This window comes from Protopterus annectens, chromosome 4.part0 (genome assembly GCF_019279795.1).
Source record: "Protopterus annectens isolate FY-2018-M chromosome 4.part0, PAN1.0, whole genome shotgun sequence".
NCBI classification, from domain to species: domain Eukaryota; kingdom Metazoa; phylum Chordata; order Ceratodontiformes; family Protopteridae; genus Protopterus; species Protopterus annectens.
The window spans coordinates 1331128075-1331154101 of NC_056733.1; the positions used below are offsets into that span (position 1 = coordinate 1331128075).

The window sequence follows — 26027 nt, forward strand, 5'->3', positions numbered from 1 at the left end:
GAGTATGACTCTTATAAACGGAGAATGCTTTGCTGGATGAGATTGGATATTATGTATGACTCAAATGTTATAAAGGAATTACATAAATTACAATGTACAGTGTATATTAACATGTGGGGACTATAAAACTAGAGTTTCTTAGAATAATGGAGGAAATTATAGCTTTTATAGATGGTAATGCTCTCCAGCTGGGAGACAGGAATATTTATTTATTTATTAAAGTTTGATGACTGGGATAGTCCATATGGCCTGGAAGAGCTCGTTTTCAGTGGAGGCCCGGGGAGAAAAGCTCCACAGAATATAGACAATTTTACAACAGTTATACAAAAGTAAATAAAGTAGTAGAACTGTGAAAAATACAGAAATAATATACAATTTGTTAAAAAAGTCATAACATTTCTAAACCTAGGTAATGATTTACAAAACTGAGATTCATGTATTCTAAACATATTAAAAGTACAGGCATTTCAGATGAAAAAAAAACATGCAAGTAAAACATTTATGTACAGATAAAATAACAAGCTTTTTTTTTTTGGAAGTTAGAAATATGAAGAGTGGACAGAGAAAAGAAGGTGAGGTGGGAAAAGTAAAAGGTGGTATATAATGGAGAAAGGGAGTGGGTTGGGGGGGGTATGACAAATGCTTTAGAAATCAGAGGAGGGCCTAGGGTTCACTGTGCGTCACTTACAGAAAAATAAATGTATAAGAAAGGAATGAGTATTACTTTTTTTTCTTAGATGAACTAGAATCAATACAATATGCCTACTAGACCTGTAGATCTAAAACAAGGTCATGGATAGATAACGTATCACTAACAAACAAGTATACTTAATTAAAGAAATTAAACTTTCTTTTAAATCTCATTCTGAGCTCACAGTAGCCAGAGCTACTAAACATTTAGACTATTTGCTAAGAAAACTATCAACAAGGGATGAAAGTGTATTAACACTAGTATTCAAAGCTTATATCAGACCTCTCCTGGAATATAATAATTCCTTCTGTACCTATACAAGAGGACAGCTGAGAAGGCTGGTGGGAGTTCAGAGGACATTTATAAAAAAAAAAAATGTAAAAGTTGAAGAACATGGGGATCACAATGTTCGACATTAAAATTATTCAGTGTCTGTTTACAGAGGTATATTTGGGCTAAATTAATCTTAGCATACAAATGTTTTATGATCCTGTTCTGCAAATCATGTTCAATTTAGAGATGAATACCTGTGTCAAAACATAACCCAGCCACTGGGGATGCACAAACCAGTGCATTTCTTTGTGCCGGTCCCAAGCCCGGATAAATGGGGAGGGTTGCGTCAGGAAGGGCATCCGGCTTAAAACCTCTGCCAAATGACTTTATGCGAGAACATTTCATATTTCCATACCGGATCGGTTGAGGCCCAGGTTAACAATGACCGCCAACAGGGTGCTGGCGGAAATTGGGCTACTGTTGGCCGAAGGAGAAGAGGAGGGGGAAGGCATGCCCGAAGGCAGGAGGAAGGTTAGGAGTGTAGGAACTTTGAATATTGGCAGTATGACTGGTATAGGGAGAGAGCTAGCTGATATGATGGAGAGAAGGAAGGTTAATATATTGTGCGTGCAAGAGACCAGATGGAAGGGAAGTAAGGCCAGGTATATAGGAGGCAGGTTCAAATTGTTCTATCATGGTGTGGATGGCAGGAGAAATGGGGTAGGTGTTATACTAAAGGAACAGTATGCCAAGAGTGTTTTGGAGGTGAAGAGAGTGTCTGATAGAGTGATGTTTATGAATCTTGAAATTGATAGTGTGATGATGAATGTTGTTAGTGCATATGCTCCACAAGTTGGGTGTGCGATGGATGAGAAAGAAAAATTTTGGAGTGAATTGGATGAAGTGGTGGTGAGTGTACCCAAAGGTGAGAGACTAGTGATTGGAGCAGACTTCAATGGGCATGTTGGTGAAGTGAAGAGAGGGGATGAGGAAGTGATGGGTAGGTATGGTGTTAAGCAGAGGAATGCAGAAGGTCAGATGATTGTGGATTTTGCGAAAAGGTTGGACATGGCTGTGGTGAATACGTACTTTAAGAAGAGGGAGGAGCATAGGGTGACTTACAAGAGTGGAGGAAGATGCACACAGGTAGATTATATCCTATGTAGGAGGGCCAGTCTGAAGGAGACTGAAGACTGTAAAGTGGTGACAGGGGAAAGTGTAGTTAAGCAGCATAGAATGGTGGTCTGTAGGATGACGTTGGTGATCAAGAAGAGGAGGTGGAGGAGTGTGAAAGAAGTGCCAAGGATTAAATGGTGGAAGTTAAAAAGGGTGATTGCGAGGTGGAGTTCAGGGAAGAGTTAAGACAGGCACTGGGAGGCAGTGAAAAGTTACCGAATAGCTGGGTAACTACAGCAGAGCTAGTAAGGGAGACTGCTAGAAAGGTGCTTGGTGTGACATCTGGACAGAGAAAGGAGGACAAGGAGACCTGGTGGTGGAATGAGGAAGTACAGGGGAGTATACAGAGGAAGAGGCTGGTGAAGAAGAAGTGGGATTGTCAAAGAGATGAAGAAAGTAGACATGAGTATAAGGAGATGAGACGCATGGCAAAGAGAGAGGTGGCTAAGGATAAGGCATATGGAGAGCTGTATGAGAGATTGGACACTAAAGAGGGAGAAAAGGACCTGTACCGATTGGCTAGACAGAGCTGGGAAAGATGTGCAGCAGGTAAGGGTGAAAAAGGATAGTGAGGGAAGCGTACTTAGAAGTGAGGAGAGTGTGTTGAGTAGATGGAAAGAGTACTTTTAAGGGCTGATGAATGAAGAAAATGACAGAGAGAGAAGGTTGGATGATGTGGGGATAGTGAATCAGGAAGTGAAACAGATTAGCAAGGATGAAGTAAGAACAGCTATGAAGAGGATGAATAATGGAAAGGCTGTTGGCCCAGATGACACACCAGTGGAAGCATGGAGGTGCTTAGGAGAAATGGCAGTAAAATTTTTAACCAGATTATTTAATGAAATTTTGGAAAGTCAGAGGATGCCTGAGGAGTGGAGAAAAAGTGTTCTGGTACCTATCTTTAAGAATAAGGGTTATGTGCCAAGCTGCAGTAACTATAGAGGGATAAAATTGATCAGTCACAGCTTGAAGTTATGGGAGAGTAGTGGAAGCTAGGTTAAGAAGGGAGGTGATGATTAGTGATCAGCGGTATGGTTTCATGCCAGAAAAGAGCACTACAGATGCAATGTTTGCTCTGAGAGTGTTGTTGGAGAAATACAGAGAAGGTCAGAAGGAGTTGCATTGTGTCTTTGTGGACTTAGAGAAAGCATACGACAGGGTGCCTAGAGAGGAGTTGTGGTATTGTATGAGGAAGTCGGGAGTGGCAGAGAAATATGTAAGAGTGGTACAGGATATGTACGAGGGTAGTGTGACATTGGTGAGGACTGTGGTGGGTGTGACAGATACATTTAAGGTGGAGGTGGGATTACATTAAGGATCAGCTCTGAGCCCTTTCTTATTTGCAGTGGTGATGGACAGGTTGACAGATGAGATCAGATAGGAGCCCCCGTGGACTATGATGTTTGCAGATGACATTGTGATATGTAGTGAGAGTAGGGACCAGGTTGAGGAGACCATGGAGAGGTGGAGATATGCTTTAGAGAGGAGAGGAATGAAGGTCAGCAGGGCTAAAACAGAATATATGTGTGTAAATGAGAGGGAGGGTAGAGGAATGGTGAGGATGCAGGGAGTAGAGTTGGTAAAGGTGGATGAGTTTAAGTACTTGGGATCAACAGTTCAGAGTAATGGTGAGTGTGGAAGAGAGGTGAAGAAGAGAGTACAGGCAATGTGGAATGGTTGGAGAAGAGTGTCTGGAGTGATTTGTGACAGACGGGTACCAGTAAGAGTGAAAGGGAAGGTCTACAAGAGGGTAGTGAGACCAGCTATGTTATATGGGTTGGAGACAGTGGCATTGACAAAAAGGCAGGAGTCAGAGCTGGATGTGGCAGAGTTAAAGATGTTAAGATTTGCACTGGGTGTGACTAGGATAGACAGGATTAGGAATCAGTATATTAGAGGGTCAGCTTAGGTTGGACAGTTTGGAGACAAAGCAAGAGAGGCGAGATTGCGTTGGTTTGGACATGTGCTGAGGAGGGATGTTGGGTATATTGGGAAAAGGATGCTAAGGATGGAGCTGCCAGGTAAGAGGAAAAGAGGAAGGCCTAAGATAAGGTTTATGGATGTGATGAGAGAGGACATGCAGGCGGTTGGTGTGAAAGAGCATGATGCAGAGGACAAGAAGAAATAGAAACAGATGATCTGCTGTGGCGACCCCTAACGGGAACAGCCGAAAGAAGTTGATGATGACCTGTGTCAAAACATATAAGCATAACAATATGTAGCTAATAATGACAATGGGCAAGTCTGAGATGAGGCCTAAGTATATTTCTGTTAGAATTACAAAACTATGGAATGACATCTTTATTTATTTTTTATTTTACATTTGTTAACCGGGCTAGTGTAGCTGGATATATTTCCATTTTCAGTAGAATCCCGGGGAGAAAAACTCCAGCAAAATAGAAAATTAAAAATGTTGCTACAGGGTAAATGAAAGGATTTAAAAAAAAAAAAAGTACAACAAGTAATAATAACATACTGAAGATATTTACACTTGAAAAAGCGACAATAAAAAATGTAGCACAGTAAGATTCATAAGGAATGTTTCACATCAAAGTAGAAAGATTTCAGCAGTATGTTGATTAGAGTTCAAAAAGTAACAGCCTTGTTGCATGAATTAGATTTAAAATGTTAGTAAGTTTATTTGGAAGAGGAAGTATCAGTAGTGAAAGTGGGTGGTTAGTCGGGGTTGCTACAAGGGCATAACCAGTGTGTTTTGAGGTGTTTTTTGAGTTTCTGTTTAAAGAGAGGCAAGGAAGAGAGTGGAGTTAGTTCATTGGGTAGCTGGTTCCAGTTTTTTTCCCACTGTGTTAGTAAACAGAGAGTCACCAGCCATGTTGTTAGACTTGGTTATGTTAGCAAGGAGTTTGCTAGAAGAACGTAGGGAATTCAGATTTTTATAGGGGATTAAGAGATTGAAGAGTATAGGGGTGGTGTTGGGTTGGTAAAATATCTTGTGGGCAATGGTGAGTTGGGAGATTATCAGATGGTTTTGGAATTCAAGCCAGTCTATCTGCCGAAGATTCAGACAGTGGTGGGTTCTAAAGGGATTGCCAGTGGCAAATCTGGCAATGTTATTATAGGAAGTTGCTAGTTTGTTAAGATTATTTTTCTTTAGGTTAGTATATATAGGTGAGGCGTACAGAAGAGTTGAGATTAGATGGGAGTGAGCAATCTTGGTTCTGGCTGTTGGGGTTAGGAAAGGTTTGATTCTATATAAGGAGCCTATTTTTCTGTTAACAGTTTTAATGGTGTTATTTATTTGGTAATCAAATGTAAGGTTATTGTCCGTTGTAATTCCTAATAGTTTAGTGGTAGAGTCAGGGAATACAATAGTACCATTATTGGAAGTGACTGAGAAATCTATGGGGGAGGACTTAGTGGTGGGAGTAACGAGAAGGAGCTTGGTTTTTTTGGCATTAAGAAGGAGGCAGCGTTTTGTAAACCATGTTTCTACAATGTTAAAAACATTTTGAGTAAGAGAATGTAGTTCTGATGGGGAGTATGCTAAGCATACTAGCGTAATATCATCTGCATATTGAATGCACGTGGCTTGAGGAATTGCTACATGGAGGTCATAGATAAATAATGAGAAAAGAAGTGGTCCAAGAATAGAGCCCTGAGGGACTCTGAGGGTGACTGGCAGAAAGGATGAAATTTGATTTTCCCAGAGAACTGCCTGTTGCTAAGGTAGGATTTGAACCATTTAACAGCCTGAGAGTCAAAGGAAAGGGATTCAAGAATATTGATTAGAAGGGTGTGGTTTACCATGTCGAAATCTTTTGAGAGGTCAATAAAGAGTGCAGATGAGAGGATGTTTTTATTGCGGTTTTTACTGATGATATCTGTAAAGGATAAAAGGGCAGTTGTGGTACTGTGTGATGGCCTAAAGCCATGTTGGCAGTTTGCTATTATGTTATGTTGAGATAAATGATGTAAAAGTTGTTGGTGAATGCATTTTTCCATAATTTTTGCTAAGGGTGATAAGAGAGCTATTGGCCGATAGAGTAGTCATTTGAGTTCCCACCTTTGTGCAGGGGGATAATGTGGGAGATTTTCCAAATGTCTGAAATGGTTCCCTCCTTAATTGTCCAATTTATAAGGATGGATATACGGTAGGCAATTACTTTGGCTGCTTTTTGGAGATATTGTCACGGTAGCTGGTCGGCAGAAGGAGTACAAGGCTTGAGTTTTTGGATGAATTTATAGATGAGAGTAGTAAAGATGGGTTGCAGTTTGAATGTAGGTAGAGTACCTGGTATGGTGAAGGCTTGAGTTGTCTGGGATTAGTTGACTAGCTAGTGATTGTATGATCTCAGTGAAGAAAGAATTGAAGGTATTGGCAGTTTGATGGGGGGTATTTGGATCGGCATCAAGTGGGGTGGGTGTTTGAGAGTGCCCTGGGGAAAGGAGTTTATTGATACTAGACCAGAACTTCTGGGGATTATTCTGGTGAGTTTGCTGCAGTTTACAGTAGTAGTTCTTTTTATCTGTAAGTATTGCCTTTTTTGTACTATTTCTCAGCTGCCTAAAATTTAGTTGATCAGAGATATTTCTGTTAGCTCTCCACTTAGCCCAAGCTTTGTTCCTAAGCAAAATTTGATGTCTGGTTTCTTTAGAAAGCCATGGGGCTGGTTTAGACTTCATTCTAATGGACCGTTTAGGTGCATGCCTATCCAGGATAGATAAGAATTTAGCGTTAAGATACTTTACAGCCTCTTCAAGTGGTAGGGTTTTTAAAGGGTTCCAGTCACAGGCATTAAGTTCATTTTGAAATAATTCTGAGTTAAAGTATTTGGTAGAGCGTGCTATCCTAAAGGTGAGGAGGTTGGGAAGATCATTTTTTTCTCTTATGATGTAGGTCAAAATATGATCACTTACATCGTCTGGCAGTGTTCCTTTTTTTTTCAATAATAAATCTTTATTAGTTTTCCAATTGTTCATACAATATTACACAAAACAAAGAAAAACAAATAATTTCCCAAATGAAACTTATAACAACAATACTACAATATATGTACACTATTTACATGAATGCTTCCATCAGTTAAACAAGATCCGTATTCAAAAAAGAAAAAAGAGAAAAACTTCTGACAAAGGTTATTAAAGGATCTAGTATCAATATACTGGATTATTAATACTAACTTTCAGATTAAGTATATATGTTCAGGGGTAAAACTGAATTCGGAACATTAAGCTAACACCATATTAAAAATTTGCTCCCATATTTTCGGGTTATTTATATTTTTCCTATGATCCTTGATTAATACTTTGTGTGCTAAAATATGTTTTATCGCTAAACTTTTAAAATTTTCCCATGAAGTTTGGGATGGATTCAACCAATTTGTAGCTATATAAAGTTTCATTAACAAGAAAATATTTATAAGTATTATCATTTGGTATTTGGCCAAGTTATTCGGAGGAATATGTAGAATCATAAATTCCCAAGAAAGTGTAGAATGTTGAAAACCCATCTTTTGTAGTTGAAGTTTTAAAGTTTATATATGCATTTACAGCTCCAGAACATATGTAAGAAGTCAGCCGTTTGATCATTACAGTATGGGCATTTAGGCGAATTTTTAGAATTAAATTTATGCAGGCTAAGACGAGTGTAATAAGCATTACTAAATATCATCAGTTGAGTAAATAATAGCTTTTGAAGAGATACTGATTTTATAGTTAAGTTTATCTTCTATCAATGTTATTTTCTCTTTCCAGTATGTTGACAAGACTATTTGATTTTGGTATTTCAAGTCTTTTACGAGTTTATATGTAGAAGTTATAAATTTGGAGTCCTGTGTAAGAGTTTGCCATAAATTTGAACAATTAGTTAATTCTTCCTCATTAATGCTGAAGTCACTGAAGTAACTTATGGAAAGATCTTTTAACTGTCTCATTATGATTAAATAAGATTTAGGAAGACTCATCTCCTTTAATATATCGTGTATTGGAAAACTAAGATAAGGGTATAGATTAAGTTTCATAGTGTTTCATAGTGTTTCATAGGTTATTACTAAGCTAACTGCCCTTGTGAGCCATTTTAAGCCTAGCCAATTATCCCTTGCAAGCCTTAAACCCTGCACCTTGTGTTTGTAAGGCAAACACCTTAACCATTAGGCCACCCGCTAAGTTAACTATAAATGGAATTTTTTTAAGATCTATCAGTTGATTATTGATTTTCAAATTCGGGTTTTTATGAAAGGGTTGAAAGGTCATCATATGTTGCAAGAGATTTAAAGATTGAAAAAAGTTTTGTGTCAATATTATATATAATCTAATATGCTCCATTAAAGCATTTGATTTGAAGGTATCTTTATTTAAAAAAGGCAATGCTTTAGGGTTAATATCCAAACTTACAACATGTTTGTAATTCAGAACTAACCACTTAGGTGACCATTTACTACTGGATATCTCATCGTTAGCAACTTTCAAAATTCTATTAGAATTTATTATTAAATAATATAATTCAAAATTAGGTAGATCTAGCCCTCCTTTATTTTTCGGAGTCATCAATTTATCATAGGATATTCAAGTTTTCCTAGGCTCCCATATGAATTTAGCTAATTCCGTATGAATTTGTTTGAAGAATTTCTTAGGAATGGAAACTTGTGTAGCTCGAAAAATATATAATATTCTGGGGAGTACATTCATTTTAATAATCAAAACCTTTGCCATTGTTGGTAATGTCAGATTGTTCCACCTTTTTAAATCGGACAGTAAATAATCCCAAATCAGCTTAACATTATTAACATAAAAATCCCTATTATCTGTGGAAAAAACTATACCCAAATATTTTATTTTCTCTTCAGATTTTATATGGCCTACCAATGGTAAAAGCGAAAAGGGTTTAGGCGATTTTAAAGGAAATATATTGTTTTTTTTAAGATTTATTTTGTAGTTAGATATCTCGGCAAATTCCTCCACTGCTTTTAATATTTTCTTGGTATCTGAGACAGGTGTCGTACAGTAAATATTAAGGTCATCAGCAAAAGCAGCCATGGATATTTTAGTGCCATAAATTATTGGAGCATTATGATATGTATTTTGTTTAAAATGCAAAAATAATGGTTTTAAATATAGATTGAATAGTATAGGAGATAAAGGACAACCTTGACGAGTTCCGTTTTTAATTTGTATTCTTTTAGAAAAGTTTTTGTTAATATATAAAGTAGTATAAGGATTGTTATATAGTTTTTGTAATATTAAAGTAAAGTCTTGGGGTATATTAAAATATGGTAAGATATCAAACATACATTTTAAATTAACTATCAAAAGCTTTTTGTGCATCAATTATGAGTGCGTAAACGTTAAGATTTCTATGATTGGCATAAGAAATTAATGTCTGGAGTGTTAAAGTATTATCACTAGTTTGTCTGGCATTTAGTAAGCCGGCTTGTTCATTAGATATTATTAAATCTGTTACCTTCTTCAATCTATTAGCTAAAATAGAGGTCAAAATTTTCATATCTATATTTAAAAGTGAGATACGCCTATAATTATCCGGGTTTTGAAGATCTGCATTTTCTTTAGGTATGAGAATTGTCCTGGATGCATTAAAGTGTAGATCATTAATTTTATTGTTGATTATATAATTAAATATATGTGGAAGTATTTTACCAAAGATGTCACAAAAAGTTTTATAAAACTCTGCAGTCAGACCATCCGGTCCTGGTGCTTTGTGAGATTTCAACTTTTTAATTGTATCTATTATCTCCTCAGAGGAAATTGGCTTGATTAAATCCACCTGAGATTCATCACCAATTTTCGGAAAAAATATTTTTTGTAAAAACTCGTTATTAGTCTTATTTGTAAGTAATTCCTGATGATCGCCATAGATTTGAGAAAATACTGATTCAAAAGTATTCATAATATCTTCAGAATTTGTATATCTTTTATTATTGAACTGTATTTCAGGAATTTGAAAAGGTATTTTCGACTGGTTAATGATACTAGCTAATGCCTTTGATGGGGTTTGAATATGGTTGGCATATTTTGCCAATATTTTATGTTCATGGAACGACAACCTACTATTTTGGATCAAAAAAAGATCCTTTTGACATTTTAATAAATCCGTTTCAGTTTGTTTGTTATAATTCCTAATTAAATCCTGATCTAATAGCTTAATTTTAGATTCCAATCTTTGTATATCTCTAGTTTGTATTTTTTTATAATACGTAGCTTTTTGAATAAAAATCCCCCTTACTTGTGCTTTGGTTGTCGCCCATTCTTTATCGGGTGCATGTTGCTGTTTGGTAAAATTTACTAATAGAAGATTAAGAATCACTTGAATTTCCTGGGTTATGTCTTCTTTATTTAATAAATTTGGATTTAGAGACCAATTGTAACCCCTGTGCCGTAGACTATTCCTAATATCTTTATTAAAATTTAGTGTAATTTTAGAATGATCCGATAAATATCGGGCTTGTATAGATACACAGGGATCTAAATTAATTAGTATCTCTGAAGTAAAAAAAAAATCTATCCTAGACCACATTTTATGAAAACTTGAGTAAAATGTAAAGTTATCTGTGTTAAACTGGTTATTTGCATATTTAAAGGGATCATATTATTTAAAATCAGCTTTAAGTTCAAGTAATGCTATTACTGCTTGATTGTTAAAAGACCTCTGTGAGCTTGATTTATCCAGTTTAGGATATTAATACGCATTCCAATCACCTCCTATGATTATGTAGCAATTATTATGGTGGTTAAGAATAGAGTAAAGTGATGCTATACAAAGTTGCTGATTAATATATGGTGCATATACGTTAAGAAGTAAAACAGGTTTATCATAAAGGGTGGATGCCAGAATCACATAGCACCATCTTCCCTCGTCTATTTTAGAGTCTAGAATTTTACCTTGATATTGATTTTTTATAACTATAGCAACACCCGCACTATTAGTTTTCCCTTCCGAGGCTACTACCTCTCTAATGCATTTCTTTTCTTTAATATCTGCCCATTGATCATTGGTCAAATGAGTTTCTTGAAGTAAAATAAAATATGCCTTTGTCTGCAGAAATAAATGAAGAAATAATTTCCTCTTCTTTAAGTTCTGGAGCCCTTTAGCATTCCATGAGCCTATTATCCACATATTAAGATCTTTAATTTGTTTAAGTATATTTTAATTTTGAGAAGCTGTAATAGATTCAAAAATATTTGTAAAATATATATTTTCTGGAAGCAATCTCTAAATCCCGTCCCACACCAGTGCCTATCCACTATACCCCTGGACCAGGATCTACATAGGTTTTTTACATTGTTAAAAACTTTACGGGTAAATAACATTGTTAAACAACTATTCTTCCCCTTAAAATATGTAACCTCTAAATCATGCAAAAAACCTATAAATACTACTACTAAATCTACAAAGCCTAACCTAAACATTCCCTAATAAACACTGCTAAACATCTACATCTCTTGATCAATCTATTTGTTTAAACATATCAAATAAAAAGGTATTTACTACACATAAAATTATCATTCCTCTCCAATAAAACTCCAATGTTTACTTGATGATAATTGGTTGTGTCACAGTAAGAAAATTGCAAAAGCAATACAAGTATGAGGTTATGTACTGTATAAAAATGTTACTTAAAAATATATAAAAACAATAATTAGACCTAAAACAGTCAAATATGAGACACTAATCAGTGTTATGCAATACAATTATTGACTTGTAGATAATCATCGAAGTGTATTACCAGTTAAGAGAAAAACCACAAGAAAAGTGAATAACTAACCACTTGAGTGTTACATTTGGATCCTACATTATTTATAAAGTCCAAATTTATCTGAAACCTTTAATGTCAGCAAATAAATTGAATAAAGTGAGGGCTTGAACTTCATTTTGATGGCTAATATGGTTATGCATTAGTATAATAAATAAGTAATATAACCACCATATTATTCGGTACCAGCAGTGTAATAACTGCTTTTGTAAGACATTCCTATGCTAAAATCGGTAAACCAGATAATATTCTTGAAAAATACAAACTATCTTACATGTGCTAATACCCTAAATTAAATTGTTAGTAAATAACCGAACAAGCCCTCACATTATTGGAAATCCAACAGTGAAGTATCCCACGGACTATTCACCCACTAGGTACCCCACTGCTAAACCACCTCACTATCTAAATACTTGCAATATTGAAACACGGCAGGAATGGTAAATTGTATTATACAAACTTATTTAAAACTTCACCATTCCATGTATTAGTCCTGACAATAAAAACAGTCTGATTTGTATTATCATCATTTACTATGTTGAGTTATATTGTCTAAAACAAATTATGTAGCTTGTATATAAGTACAGTTGCAGTTATAAACATGTTATTTACATTATTAAATCTTATTATTGATAAAATCTGTGTTTTCTTTAACATAGCAAACACTATCCATCACTAACATTCCAGTACACTTATCTTCACTCATATTACCTAGACATTGTGGTTACTAAAATGTTTTAGGATAACCTCAGATAAAGTCTCTAGAGGATAGTGGCCATGCAAAGTATATATCATCCTATCAGACCAAAACAGATTCTATCATGGATAATAGCCTTGTATTCTGTTATCAACTAAAAAAAAAAAAAAAAAAAAAAAAAAAAAACTGAATGCTACAAGACAACTGATCTGTCTTCAGATGTTTTAATTGTATTAAAAGCAGGGTTACTACTAACCCTTCTGTTAAATCATACATTTTCAACAGCCACATTATTAATTGAAGTACTACATACCTGAACAGATTAAAAGTGTACTTCAGTTAGTTAAATACGTTACATATATTTTAAATGTCCACAGATGATATTGTTGCAGTCTAAATTCCCTTTTTTTCTTCTTTAGATAAAAATTTCCGGTTTCCATGCCTGTAAACCTGCCTTCGGGTTCACGACGGGGGAACCATTAAACAGGTGGACTTCCGGATGCGCCACATTGAAAACGAACACTCTGCAGCACCAGAGGCATTTCCTGTTTGTCCATGGGAAAATACAGTTCGTGAAAGCCATAAAAACTCGGAGATGCTTAGCGATCAGGAGCTGCAAAACAAGTACTTATCTGATTTCCAAGAGGCCTGGTGGACTGAAGAGTCAAACAAAGGATTAAGAAGCCTCGCGTTGCAGCAAAAAACAAATCCGACCTCTGATGATTTGGCAATCAGATCGGAGGGCCAGATTAAGATTCTGAAGCTGGCAGGGACTTGAAAATCTTCAGGAAGGCAGATTTTGCTTCTTTTTTTGTAGAGACAGAATATTTGGAGCCATCCACTGTAAAAATTAATGTGTTAGGGTATTTCATTTGGAATTTAATCTGCTTTTTGATGAGAAACTTGCAGTATGCAGATAATGCTTGTCTAGTTTGCCTTATCTGCAGTGGCAAATCCTGAGCCACAAAAACTTTATTTTTATTCCACATAATATGACCTCCGTTCTTTTTGACTGTTAATATTATTTTATTTACATCTTGGTAGTTGAGTATTTTGACATATACTGGTCTTGGTATATTTGAAGCCTGTGATTCTCTGAAAGCTCTATGGGCTCTCTCTATTATTATTTGTTTAGCCATATCAGAGTCATTGAACAACGTTGCAAATATTTGTGTAATGGATGGAATTAAATCATTGTATTGGATGATTTCCGGTATTCCTCTGATAATAATATTATTTCTCCTGGATCTTGCCTCCAAATCCACAATTTTAGCTTGCATAGCTTGAATATCCAGATCATGAATATCAGTTTTTTTAGCAAGCATTGTTATTCTGCCTTCATTGTCAGATATTCTGGCTACAGTTTTATCCATTCTTTCAAGAATTTGACTACAGGTAGTGCCAAAAGATTGTACCTGATTAGACAAATCCTTCAAAGCTTCTTGAATGGGTAACAGAGCAGTTTTAATATCTTCCATGTTTGCCAGTTGGTCCGGTTTATTTTTAATTCCAGATTTTGGAAGTTCCTGCTGTTTTGTAATCTTCTGCCTTTTCGAAGTTAAATCTTTTTCTGGTGATTGAAGTTCTGACAGTTTGGTTTTTGTTGTTGCTATATCCATGCTTTTGTCTTCTTTTGACATTATAAAGTAAAACAGCACTTTACTATAGCTTAATAGTAAATAGGCCAATCTTGCTGACCAGACAGTTCCTTTGTTTAACACTCTCTTCAGAGTCAATCAATCAATCAGTTCTAATCCTGTTGAATTCTTTAATTTCTCCAAGTTCATTCACCTCTCAAGCGATATTTGAGTGTAGTAGAGTAATTTTAGCCAAAAATTGTTGTTAAAAAGCTCGTAGTATAGCTTCAGGGTTAGATTTTCCTCAGGATAAATGAAGAGCTGTAGATATGCAGTGTTCACAGAATGGCAGCCATCTTTGAATCCCGTCTGGCAGCATTCCTACCTTGTAAGATTGTTTCTATTTATAAGTATCCAGTCTAAAGTGCTCTCTTTTTTATTTGGTTTGTTAATTCTGGTTGTGGAGGTGATAGTTTGGCTAAAACCATGGAGGTTAATATGAGAGGTAGGATTTTCAGCGCTGACACCTTTCCAGTCAGTATTAAAGTCACCTAGTATTATTGTTTCTTGGGGGTAAGTTGAAGACACCCAGCTTAGTATAGCCTCTATTGTAGTGATATTATTTCCGGGTGGTAGGTAAATACAGATAATGTATAAAGATTTGTTTGGGTTGATTTGAAGTTTGGTGATGAGGACTTCTTCGTTACTATCCTGGGTTGGATTATATGGTAAGGTGGAGATATGAAGCCCATCTTTGAATAGAACTGCTACTCCACCCCATTTGCGTTTTGTTCGATCTTGTCTAACTATATTATAACCTTGGGGAATGATTTCATTGTCTTTAGTCTCTGGTTTCAACCAAGTTTCAGTGAGGCAGAAGATGTCAAAGGAGTGAATATCTAGAAGGGCATGGAGGTGGGCTACTTTATTATTAATGCTTTGGATATTTAGATGTCCTACTAGGAAAGAGTTATTGAGTTTGGGGTGGGCTGTTAGGAAACATTTAATGTTAAACTATCTAAGAGCTTGGAAACTTTTAAGAAAAATTGAGATACCTGGGCTGGTACAAAAGGTCTGCATATCATATTTGGAGGAAACAGCATTTCTTGTCGGCCGATTGGCCTTAAATGCTGTCCAATAGTGTTATAAGATCATGTTCTGCTGGAAACTTACGAATGTGTTTTGGCCTCCTCTTCATTAGAAAAGTAATGAAAATTCTCCCCACATCTCCTGAAAGAAGATAACTTTGTAAGTATGTGTTAAGGAGTTAAGAGAAGTAATTTAAATGAAAAACCTCAACAGAATTAGATGCAGCTAAGGAATAGGAACAAATCAACTAATGAACACACATGCTCGTACACATACACACACACACATATATATATATATATATATATAATATGCCATCTGGTAAAATGATACACTTTTCCCTAATTGCTTCAGCTTCTCTAAACTGCTGTTGCCTAATCACCAACTATCAATACCTTCTACTCCAGTCACAAAAACTTGGAAAAAGTACTCAAACACAACGTAAGCCCTACCAGAGCTTAAATACAAAACCTACTGATGACCTTTGTCACTCAATTAATGTCACCTGTGACATAATAAAATCCACCTCCATCTACCTGCATTCACAAAACTACTTATAAAAACATAACTAATTTGTTGGAAAAACAAAGAGCAGCTACTCAAACATTTCATACAAATACTAGTAAATCTTTTCCCAAGTAGCGACAGAAATTAATCCTGAGCCTACCTGCTACAATACTGATACTAATCTCTCTATGCTGAAAACCAATATACAAATGCAAGAAGTTTATACAACAAACTTCTAGATTTCCAGAACTACACATTTGAACAGCTCGTCAAAAACAGACATACTTAAGCTATCACTGAAACGTGGCTAAAAATCCGATACTACAATAAAATCTTACCTCCAGCCTATGATATATTTAATACTGATATTCCAAAAACTTGTGGTGTAGCACTGCTATACTCAGACAAATAAAAGTAACTGTAAATGGTACAAAATAGCCTCCATTTGAAAAAACTAGAAAAGCGTCTAACTACTGCACATATAAATCAAAGCAAACAACTGCACGTACTAGTTATGAATATACATCTAAAATCCAGTGACTCAAAACATTAACTTACTTGAAGACCTACAATCCTGGCTAATACCCATCTTAAAAAATGAGATCCCCATCCTAGGAGATTTTTACATTGGTTGGAATGACAACAGCAGCAAATATAAACTTGTATGGCCTTATTCAATTAATAACCACACTAACAGAACAGATAAAAAAAAAAAAAAAAAAAACTAAAAACAGATATTAGATTGGATTCTCATTTTCCATCATGTTAGAGGGGCAGGTATTCTCTGAGATAGTGTAAGTGATTATAAGTAACAAAATTATCTCCAACATAGGCAGATGTCTGTTCATAAAAAAAATATCCTTTTGCTCTACATTCTTGTCTATACTGGACAGATGTAAATGAACCTCTTTTAAATTATACACAGAAAATTCTGAAAATATTTTCTTTATATATTTAACTCCCTAGCACCATACAGTACTTCCATGGCTGTCATATTAAACAAAATTAAATATGACATTGAGATACAATGCACAGAAAGACTGCAAAAAATCTTCATCAAACTGCATTCACACTATAAAACACATCTTTGTGGAAAAAAAAAGTACTACAATAGCTTTCAGTTCTAAAATAAAAATAAAAAAAACAACTCTGGAATAGCATCAGTAAATTACTATACCCTTCCTGCGAGCATTGTGGCCTGATACATTTATAACTAAACTTTTTGTGGTATTTAAAGCTCCAAATCCTGGATGGACTATGATGTTTGCAGATGACATGGTGATCTGTAGTGAGTGTAGGGACCAGGTTGAGGAGACCCTGGAGAGGTGAAGATATGCTCTAGAGAGGAGAGGAGAGGAATGAAGGTCAGCAGGACTAAGACACAATATGTGTGTGTGAATGAGAGGGAGGATACAGGAATGGTGCGGATGCAGGGAGTAGAGTTGGTGAAGGTGGATGAGTTTAAGTATTTGGGATCAACAGTTCAGAGTAATGGTGAGTGTGGAAGAGAGGTGAAGAAGAGAGTACAGGCAGGGTGGAATGGGTGGAGAAGAGTGTCAGGAGTGATTTGTGACAGATGGGTACCAGTAAGAGTGAAAGGGAAGGTCTACAAGAGGGTAGTGAGACCAGCTATGTTGTATGGGTTGGAGACGGTGGTATTGACAAAAAGGCAGGCGTCAGAGCTGGAAGTGGCAGAGTTAAAGATGTTAAGATTTGCACTGGGTGTGACAAGTATGGACAGATTAAGAATCAGTATATTAGAGGGTCAGCTCAGGTTGGACGTTTTGGAGACAAAGTCAGAGAGGTGAGATTGCATTGGTTTAGACATGTGCTGAGGAGGGATGCTGGATATACTGGGAAAAGGATGCTAAGGATGGAGCTGCCAGGTAAGAGGAAAAGAGGAAGGCCTAAAATACGGTTTATGGATGTGGTGAGAAAGGACATGCAGGTGGTTGGTGTGACACAGCAATATACACAGGACAGGAAGAAATGGAGGCAGATGATCCGCTGTGGCGACCCCTAATGGGAACAGCCGAAAGAGAAGAAGAATGCTCCAATTCCTGGATATGTAACCATGTCTCAATTCTCACTATGCTGCTTATTAACAATAGCCAAGAAACTGAATACAAAGAATGAGAAAAGTGAGGATACACTATGTTCAGAATTTATAGATATTGCCATGATTATGTCAAAGACATGTCTACTATTAAGACAACTACCATAGAATATAATTACTAGATAAAAATGGAACTAGAGAAATCTATGTCCCATGATCAGTTTATACTGCTTGGTTGTTTAAATTTTTGGAATGTATATAAGTGAGATTTGATGTAGACACTTCTTTAAATAGCTAGTTGTTTTATTATGTAAATGTGTTTCTTTCTGTATATAACATCACAAAAAAATACTTAAAAAAATAAATTACAATACCCTGTGAAAAAAATCACAGCTAAACCAATTCCCTCAGGAAAACAATCATCACACTAAATATGCACTTCTCAGAATCTATAACTAACAAACTTAAACCAATGTCATATTATCATCAAGTACTGCATACTGTACAGTACCCATACACATCATAAAAATACTGCTTAAAATAAAGTCAACCACTCCTGCACCACAAAAAATATCAGGAGACATTACCTGAAAGTATAGTTTGCACAGCTACAATTCTCAAAAAATGCTCTATAACACAACAATATGTACAGGAAATTGGGACAAGCTTATATTATACCCATTTATGAACTAAGAAAAACAGCAAAAATGATCAAATTTCAGGCTCAAGCCTATTATTTTACCTCTATAAAATACGTTAAAATGTGTTTATAAGCAGCTACTAACTTGCTTAATACAAATGCAAAAAATCTACAGTTCCCCCCAATGAGCACAGCTTCAGGCCAGAACACAGTACCAAGACAGCTCTTTTGACTTTTGAAAATATACTCACTCTTAGTCCAGTATACAGTCATACCCACCGGGTAAACCCTCTGCTCCAAAGTGTAACTCAACAACTCCTACACACTACTGAAAAGAATTTAGATGAACCACAAGTAACACTAAATGTGAAAAAACTAAACATCCTATTTACATCAACATCTCAAACACACAATTGGTTCAAAATCTCTACAAAAAACACTACCACCACTGAACAAGTAACACATCCTAAACTATGTGGAGTTATCACAGACCATAATCTAAATCTGATTTACATATTAGCTATGCTAAAAAAAGAACAATAAACTAGGCATGCTGCAAAGATCTAAAACCCACCAAACAGAACATGCTAGACACAAAGTAGCTATAGCACTACCTCCTCATTTTCTAGGTTCATCAACAGTACTAATTACCCACAAACAAGCTCTCAACATAAAATTAAATAGCTGAATACACAACAAATCTCACTAAGTGAATACATGGTTGCATTACTTTAGAAAACAAATAGGCTAGGTAGATCTACAAAATTAAAACTCATGAATACACAACATACAGTGAATAAACTAAAGAAATGCACTGGTTTGCAACAACTTGTTCAAACCTACAATGTACCCAGATTAACTAAGATCTGTGCAGAAACAGCTACTAGCTGTAGCCAAATCAATCAAGTGGCTAATTGTACACAAATTGCTAAGCTATGGAACAGTCTCCCAACAGAAATCAGTAGAAATAATTTTATAAAAAAAGCTTAACACTAGATGTTCAAATGATCATTGCTGCAGTAGCTTTAGCATGTTTTTTACTGTTAGGTTGAGGACTATTATGTTTTCCTTGCATTGTCCCTCTAAGGCATTTGGCCTTCCTCTCTTTGTTGGCATGGGAACTCTAAAGGGCTTGGTACCCAAACCTGACTATTTAGTCAGCTCAGCCCAAGCTAACGTTTTAGACATGTTGAATGTGCTCTGAAACCTTTGGAAGCTGACTGGCTTAAGCAGGATATAAACCGTATAACTAAGGCTATTGCAGCAGCAATCCATAAGATCTTCCATGTAATAAACCACAAAAAAGTGTTTTAGTATGCAGATAATACCATAAATTCCATACAAAAACACAGTAATATGATCTGTACTGGTTACACCTACTTCACAACTAAACAGCATACATTAGCTGCTAACTTCTACATACCTATATATGTTTAGATCATTCAAATTCAAACTACAATTCAATAAAACCTATCAACGTACACGAACATCTTTACCTCTATCACTCATTACTTTAAAACACTGACTCCAAGAGTATAACGCCTCTCCTATCTCTACTACTGCTCTATTTCCACACTTACAGCATTAAATCAATTACAATATTGTTATCAGCCTTGCTACACTATGCCAAACCAACATTGTGAAGAATGTGTTTCTTATACACATTAATATGTATTTCCTGTGTGCATTAATACATCATGCAACGTATTTTAATTTCTTAATCATTATCTTGCAGCATTGTATGGCTTGTCTCACTTTGTGTATTATACTACGTCTTGTTTTTCTTTTCATTTACTAGAGTTTTTTTCTCCATCGGCTACTCCTGAAAAAACCGGGCCTTTCACTACGCACAGGTAGCCTATCCTGGTAAAGGAAATAAATAAATATGATAAGGAAAGTTGCTTATCAACAAATATTCATAGCAAAAATATGCAAAGAAGTGCCTATGGAAACTATATACATACTATATGGAACATTAAGTGTAAAATTAAAATATTCTTAATTTAACTGACTAGAGTGGGAACAATGTTTTATCTTAATGGTTTTGGACTATAGAAGGTACTATCTTCCAACTGTTTCATGTTTTTTTTTAAAGATTTACTAAAAGAGTTAATACTTTGATCAAAAATATAATCTGTGATCAATTAGACAGCAAAACACTATAGCACAAGTTATTATTAAAGTTACTCATGTTACTAGTTTTTTGTTGGCTCTTGTCTTAATTTAAGTTGCCAGTGGCTATTAAAATTAGAAAAGGATGCCAGGACATTGCAGCAAAATACAGTGATTCAACTTTAATAACATGCCTGCTAACTTTTAAGCTGAATTTGAATTATAATTATTCTTTCGCCCATGGATGTTAATGTTTTTTTTTTCTTTCAGGCAAAACAAAACAGTGACAGGCTATAGAACTGCAATTTTTTTAAATTTCTGAAGCAGGTAGAAGTGTGACCGAAAATAATTGAGGAACAGAGAGTCTATTCTGCCAGGTCTGAGTATGTTTCAAATGACAAAATACATGGCCGTGGTAAAAATAAAAGGTAAAATAAGCTACTGAAGAAGATGCGCTGAAGTGTCCTTGCAGGACAGAGGACAGTCAAACAAATGTAGCTGGAAATAATTCTCTTACCTAGATTATCTGCTTCTGTCTGTCCTCTAGTGATTTCAGCAATACTTGCTTACATTCTTGAAGCAGAAGGGACAGACCTAATGTGAAAGATGCACAGAATTCACTCTCTCTCTCCTCCAGCTTCTGTCATAGATCAAGGTTGCAATGGTGGTGGCCTCAAATTCCCAGTATAAGACTGCCACAAAGTCCCATCTTTCCTGGAAGACTGTATGATGCAAGGCCTGTTTACTGAATCTAAATCTCCACCCTTCATAATACACAAAAATAAAATACTTTTTCTACTTTACGTGAAATATCCTTAACATTCTCACTTATTCTCATCTTAATTTTCTTTTCTTTTGTTTAAACAAAAACATTCAGAGTTGCACAAAAATATACAATTACAAACTCAAAATTGCAAATGATAACCTAATCAATCCTGTAATTATACAAGGTGAAATTCATGACATTCTATGTGGACTAAAGCATTTGTCAAAAACATGGCATTTATGCAAAAATCCAAACTTATAAGAAGGAATGGAGAAAAGGGATGTACATTTAATAACAGGAAAGTGAGAAAATTTTCAGAGTCAAAGAATGAACTGACACAAGACAGAATAATATTTATGTATTCTTTGTGACTAGGTTTGTCAGAATAATGGCTAAACATTGCATAATAAGCCCAAACGGCATTTAACTCTCCCATATGCAAATGTGAGACTTCACAGGAGTGAAAATAATAAGCCTCAGCATTGCAGACAATAGAGTTAATAAGTGACAATATACTTACTGGTCAAGTGCCTTATAATAAATATCAAGATCTTTGTTTGCCAGGTCAGTCGTTCTCATAATAATCATCATTTCTCTGTATTTTTCCTCTGCATCTCGATACTGAGTCTCTCTCAGCTCTTTTTTAAAGCGAATGATCTCTTCCTCAAATCCTTTCTGGCGACCAATTGCCAGACTGTGATTTTTCTTCAGGTCATCAAGTTTTTGTTCCAGATGTTGACGTTCACTGACAAAATAATGAATATCCTTTATAACAATACAATGTCACTCAGCTAACAGTTTACACAGAAAAAAAATCATCAAATTACAATTCTACAATATGCAGAACAATTATTCAGAAATCGACAAAGGTGACAGTAAGTTTATTTAACTCTATATAATACATGGAGTGCAGTGACTACACTGACATCCAAAAAAAAAAAAAAACAGTTAAGTGCTTGTACAGTGCGAGTTCTAATCTGAACAAATGTTAAGCACAACCTGCTTTAGTTGTTAAGATTAGGTATCGCACTTGGCTGTTACACCTGCCAGTACTGCCCAGCAAATGATAGCATCAGAATAAAAAAGAGATTTAGTTCTGCCTGCTATCTGTGCTGGTAATGTGTTCCTGACTTTTTGTAACATGGCAGAATGTCTTATGCTTTTTCTGACAGTGCTCTCCAAGTTCTCTACAACTTTGAAAGCTGGCAAAACACTTAGTGTTTTTTTTTTTTTTTTGTAAAAAGTAGTACATGGAGCAGATAAAACTCTATGCCCTAAAAAGAATTATGATCAGGTATCCAATCATAACTCTTTATTATGAGTTCCCAATATGGATGCCAAGATTCACCTCTCCAGCTTCATCCTCAAGGTGAATTTCTTCGCATCCATGTCTCAAACACATAAGCTGACTATGATCGGCAACCCACTCATAATTCTCTATATTATAGATTAACAAACTAAATTTTAGACATGCCATAAAAAGTACATGTTTCTGCGTGTATAAAATCAGTGGTAGATGAAAATCATAGACAGTTGCATTGTCAATCCTACATCAAGGACAACACAAACCATCGACTCAAGCAGACAAACATAACTGATTGCAAAAGTAAAGTTAATATCCTTTTGCAATCTGAAAATTACTCACACAGCACAGCCAGACTGTAAAACCCCATCAGCAAAACCTGCATGCTGTAATGAAATGTTATCATACACTCTTACAAAGTCAAGTTATCAATAACTGCACAGCAACTGCATGCAATACACTTAGCCATTACGCTCCCCAGGCACAAAACATAAACATAGACGTTTTACAGGAAGGCCCCCCCCATTACTTAAATATACTAACTCCGCAGTCATACATCCACGAACAAAGCTAAATAGCAAGTACAGCACTACAGTCAAAATGTAAGCAGACTGTAGCACTAATAGATAACGTGCACTCCATGGGTAGTGATTCCTCTCCTACTTGACAAGCTGCAACCCATAACAACTATTCTATATATATATATATATATATATATATATATATATATGTATGTATGTTTGTATGTAGATATATTATATATATACATACACACATACATATATCTACACATACATTCACACACCAAACACAAGGGTAAAAAGATCACATGGACTTAGTAAAGACTACAAGAAAGATCCGGTCTACCTAGAATCATCACTGTGTAATACCTTGAACCTTTTGTAATGGACACCTATGATACACAAGGGCTTCTGAATAACCACAACTTTTTTCTTTTTTTTTTTGATTTGCCAGTAAACTCATGACAATAAAGCCAATCCCCACATTTTCTGAGCTTATCAAGACAGCCTAACTGGATTATTTTGTCATACTTTAGAAACACAGACCATAAAAACAAGCCTGATGTCCATAAATATTATGGTGGCTAGAAAATACCCCAAATTACACTCAAAGTCAAACGAAAGGGTAAAGCATTCACACTGACAAACCATTTAGTAAAAACTACATGAAAGACCCAGACAAACTAGCCTTTTCACTGTGTAATACCTTAAACCTCTTGCAGTGGAAGCCCTTGGGATATATGGAACTGACCCCTTAAGGACATATCAGTGTTTAAGCGACATGGCTTCTGAAAGCCCATGACTTTTACCATTTTAAGTCTTTACTGGTGCAGTCAGGCCAATAAAGCCACATCCCACTAGCTGGGTCTAAGGTATAATAAAGGAAATGGTTTGTAGGTTTAGTGAACAAGTTTCAAAATGAGTTCTGTATTACTATAATAAAAGCTGCTGCATAAACTACAAAAATCATATCCCAAGTATTGCTTTTACTCATTTCTTTTTTCTGTATTACTAGTCCCCATTCATTTCAAAGGAATATAGTAATTGCCTATTGAACATTTTTTTACGTCTTATGTGAGTTTTAATGAACAGATTGCCTCCTGTTTTTTTTTTTTAAGTCTAACTGTAATTTAAGTTTTAATCTTTTTATGTCTATACAATTTACTACTGTTGAAAGGGCTATGTTTAGACGTTAGTTTTTTAGTAGAGTTGTACTTTTAGTTGTCTTAATCTTAGTTAGTGCATACTTTTAGATAAGAATCCATCTTGCTAGTAATGCTATTTTCTACCTGGCTAGTTGGGGTTATCTATATTTTATTATTTTTTCTTCTTTTTTCATTTTGATGTTAAATTTCATTTTTAGGGGGTTGATTTGGTTGGGCATTCTGCTGTTTTAGGTGCGTGTCTGTGAGAAAGTTTTTTTTTTTCTGTTAGCAATAATTCATAAGTGAGTACAAGTAATGCTGTGTTTTACCCACAAGCTGGGATATGATATGATCACAAGGGCAAAGCCTGAGTGATTAAAACAGTAAGACTACTTACCCACCTACGCAAGTAGATTGATAATATTATACCATGCTGTTTTTTTAAAAAATAAGTTGCTTGCCTAACTAACCCTCCATTTAACAAATGATATTGCCCTTCCTGGGTCAAATAAAGTCTTAATGTAAGCTGCAACTGGGAATATTTTCTTCTTCAGCACAGGCCCAGGGAAAGAAGGTGCAAAAGGGTTAGCAGATAAAACACATTCTTTTCAGTCAATAACCTCCAAGTCAGAATCAAGGAAAATGATATACAGTAACACCTAAACTAAACAATTAGGTATATCGGATCTGAATTTGGCAATTTAGATAAAAGATTTGGCTCCAGGTCTCAGGCTCTTCTCCCTCTCATAATGCACCACCATATCAGTCCTTCATATTGAGTTTGCCCCACACAATAAGATATCATGACCCTTAAGTGAGTCCCCTTAACTATCAGATCCAAATCAGCAGATTGCTTATAGCCAAGACTCCAGGTAAGATCAGTGCAATCCAAGAGGAGCCATAGAGAGGTGATAATTTAACAGGGGGACAGTTTTGGGGATGGTGCTGAGATGGCCAGAAAAAGATAAAACAGATCTAGCATTACTGTAAGTACATAACTTTTGTATCCGATACTATCTTTTCAGTCCATCGCAACAATTGGAAAAGCGTCCCCAGCTACATGAATCCTGAAAGGTATGAAGGAGAATGGTGGAACCGAAGGAGGCTATTGACCCAGACTGTAGATCAAGCTTGCAATGGGGAAAAAGTTATGAACTGTAGACCATGCTGTGGCTGCACAATTATTACCTTAGAGACTCTACTAAAAAAGCCATAGATGCAGCAACTTTTCTAGTACACTGTGCTTGAAGGGTATAGATAACACTCCAGATTTCTAAACAAAATCTATATATTCAGACAGCCATCTGGACTAGGTAACCTTAGAAACACCAGAACCCAACTTGGACTCTGAGAAGGAGGCAAAAAGTTGGTCCAGCTTTTGAAAGTCTTTTGTATGATACAAGTAGAAAAGCAGCTGGCAGTGAACATCTGAAAAGTGCAACCGATACTGAGGCCACCTTGTACAGAAAATCTGGAATAGTCCGGAGAGACACCCTTGTCTTTATGAAAGAACAGATATGGATGTTTACATGACAGTGCTTGCAACTCTGAATTCAGCTACCAGAAACATCATTGTCAGGGACAGAAGCTTCAAGTCAGCTATACTTGCAAGTTCAAAAGTGTTGACAGTGGGGCCTTGAAGTAAAAACATTATGCCCGGGGGGGACCACATCATTTAATGATGGCTGCAACAAAAATGTACCCTGCAAAAAGGCTTTTGAAAATCTGAGGGAAGAAAAGGGCATA

At 35.7% G+C, this 26027-nt stretch overlaps 1 protein-coding gene across 1 annotated transcript in view; it reads right to left on the reverse strand.

Moving 5' to 3' along the window:
- RAD50 (RAD50 double strand break repair protein) overlaps positions 1–26027 on the reverse strand; it is a gene marked incomplete in the record, with an annotated part of 1663481 nt that overhangs the window by 455920 nt on the left and 1181534 nt on the right. The window contains 1 exon segment of the mRNA XM_044069198.1: positions 21833–22057. Coding sequence (XP_043925133.1) covers positions 21833–22057 — 225 coding nt within the window.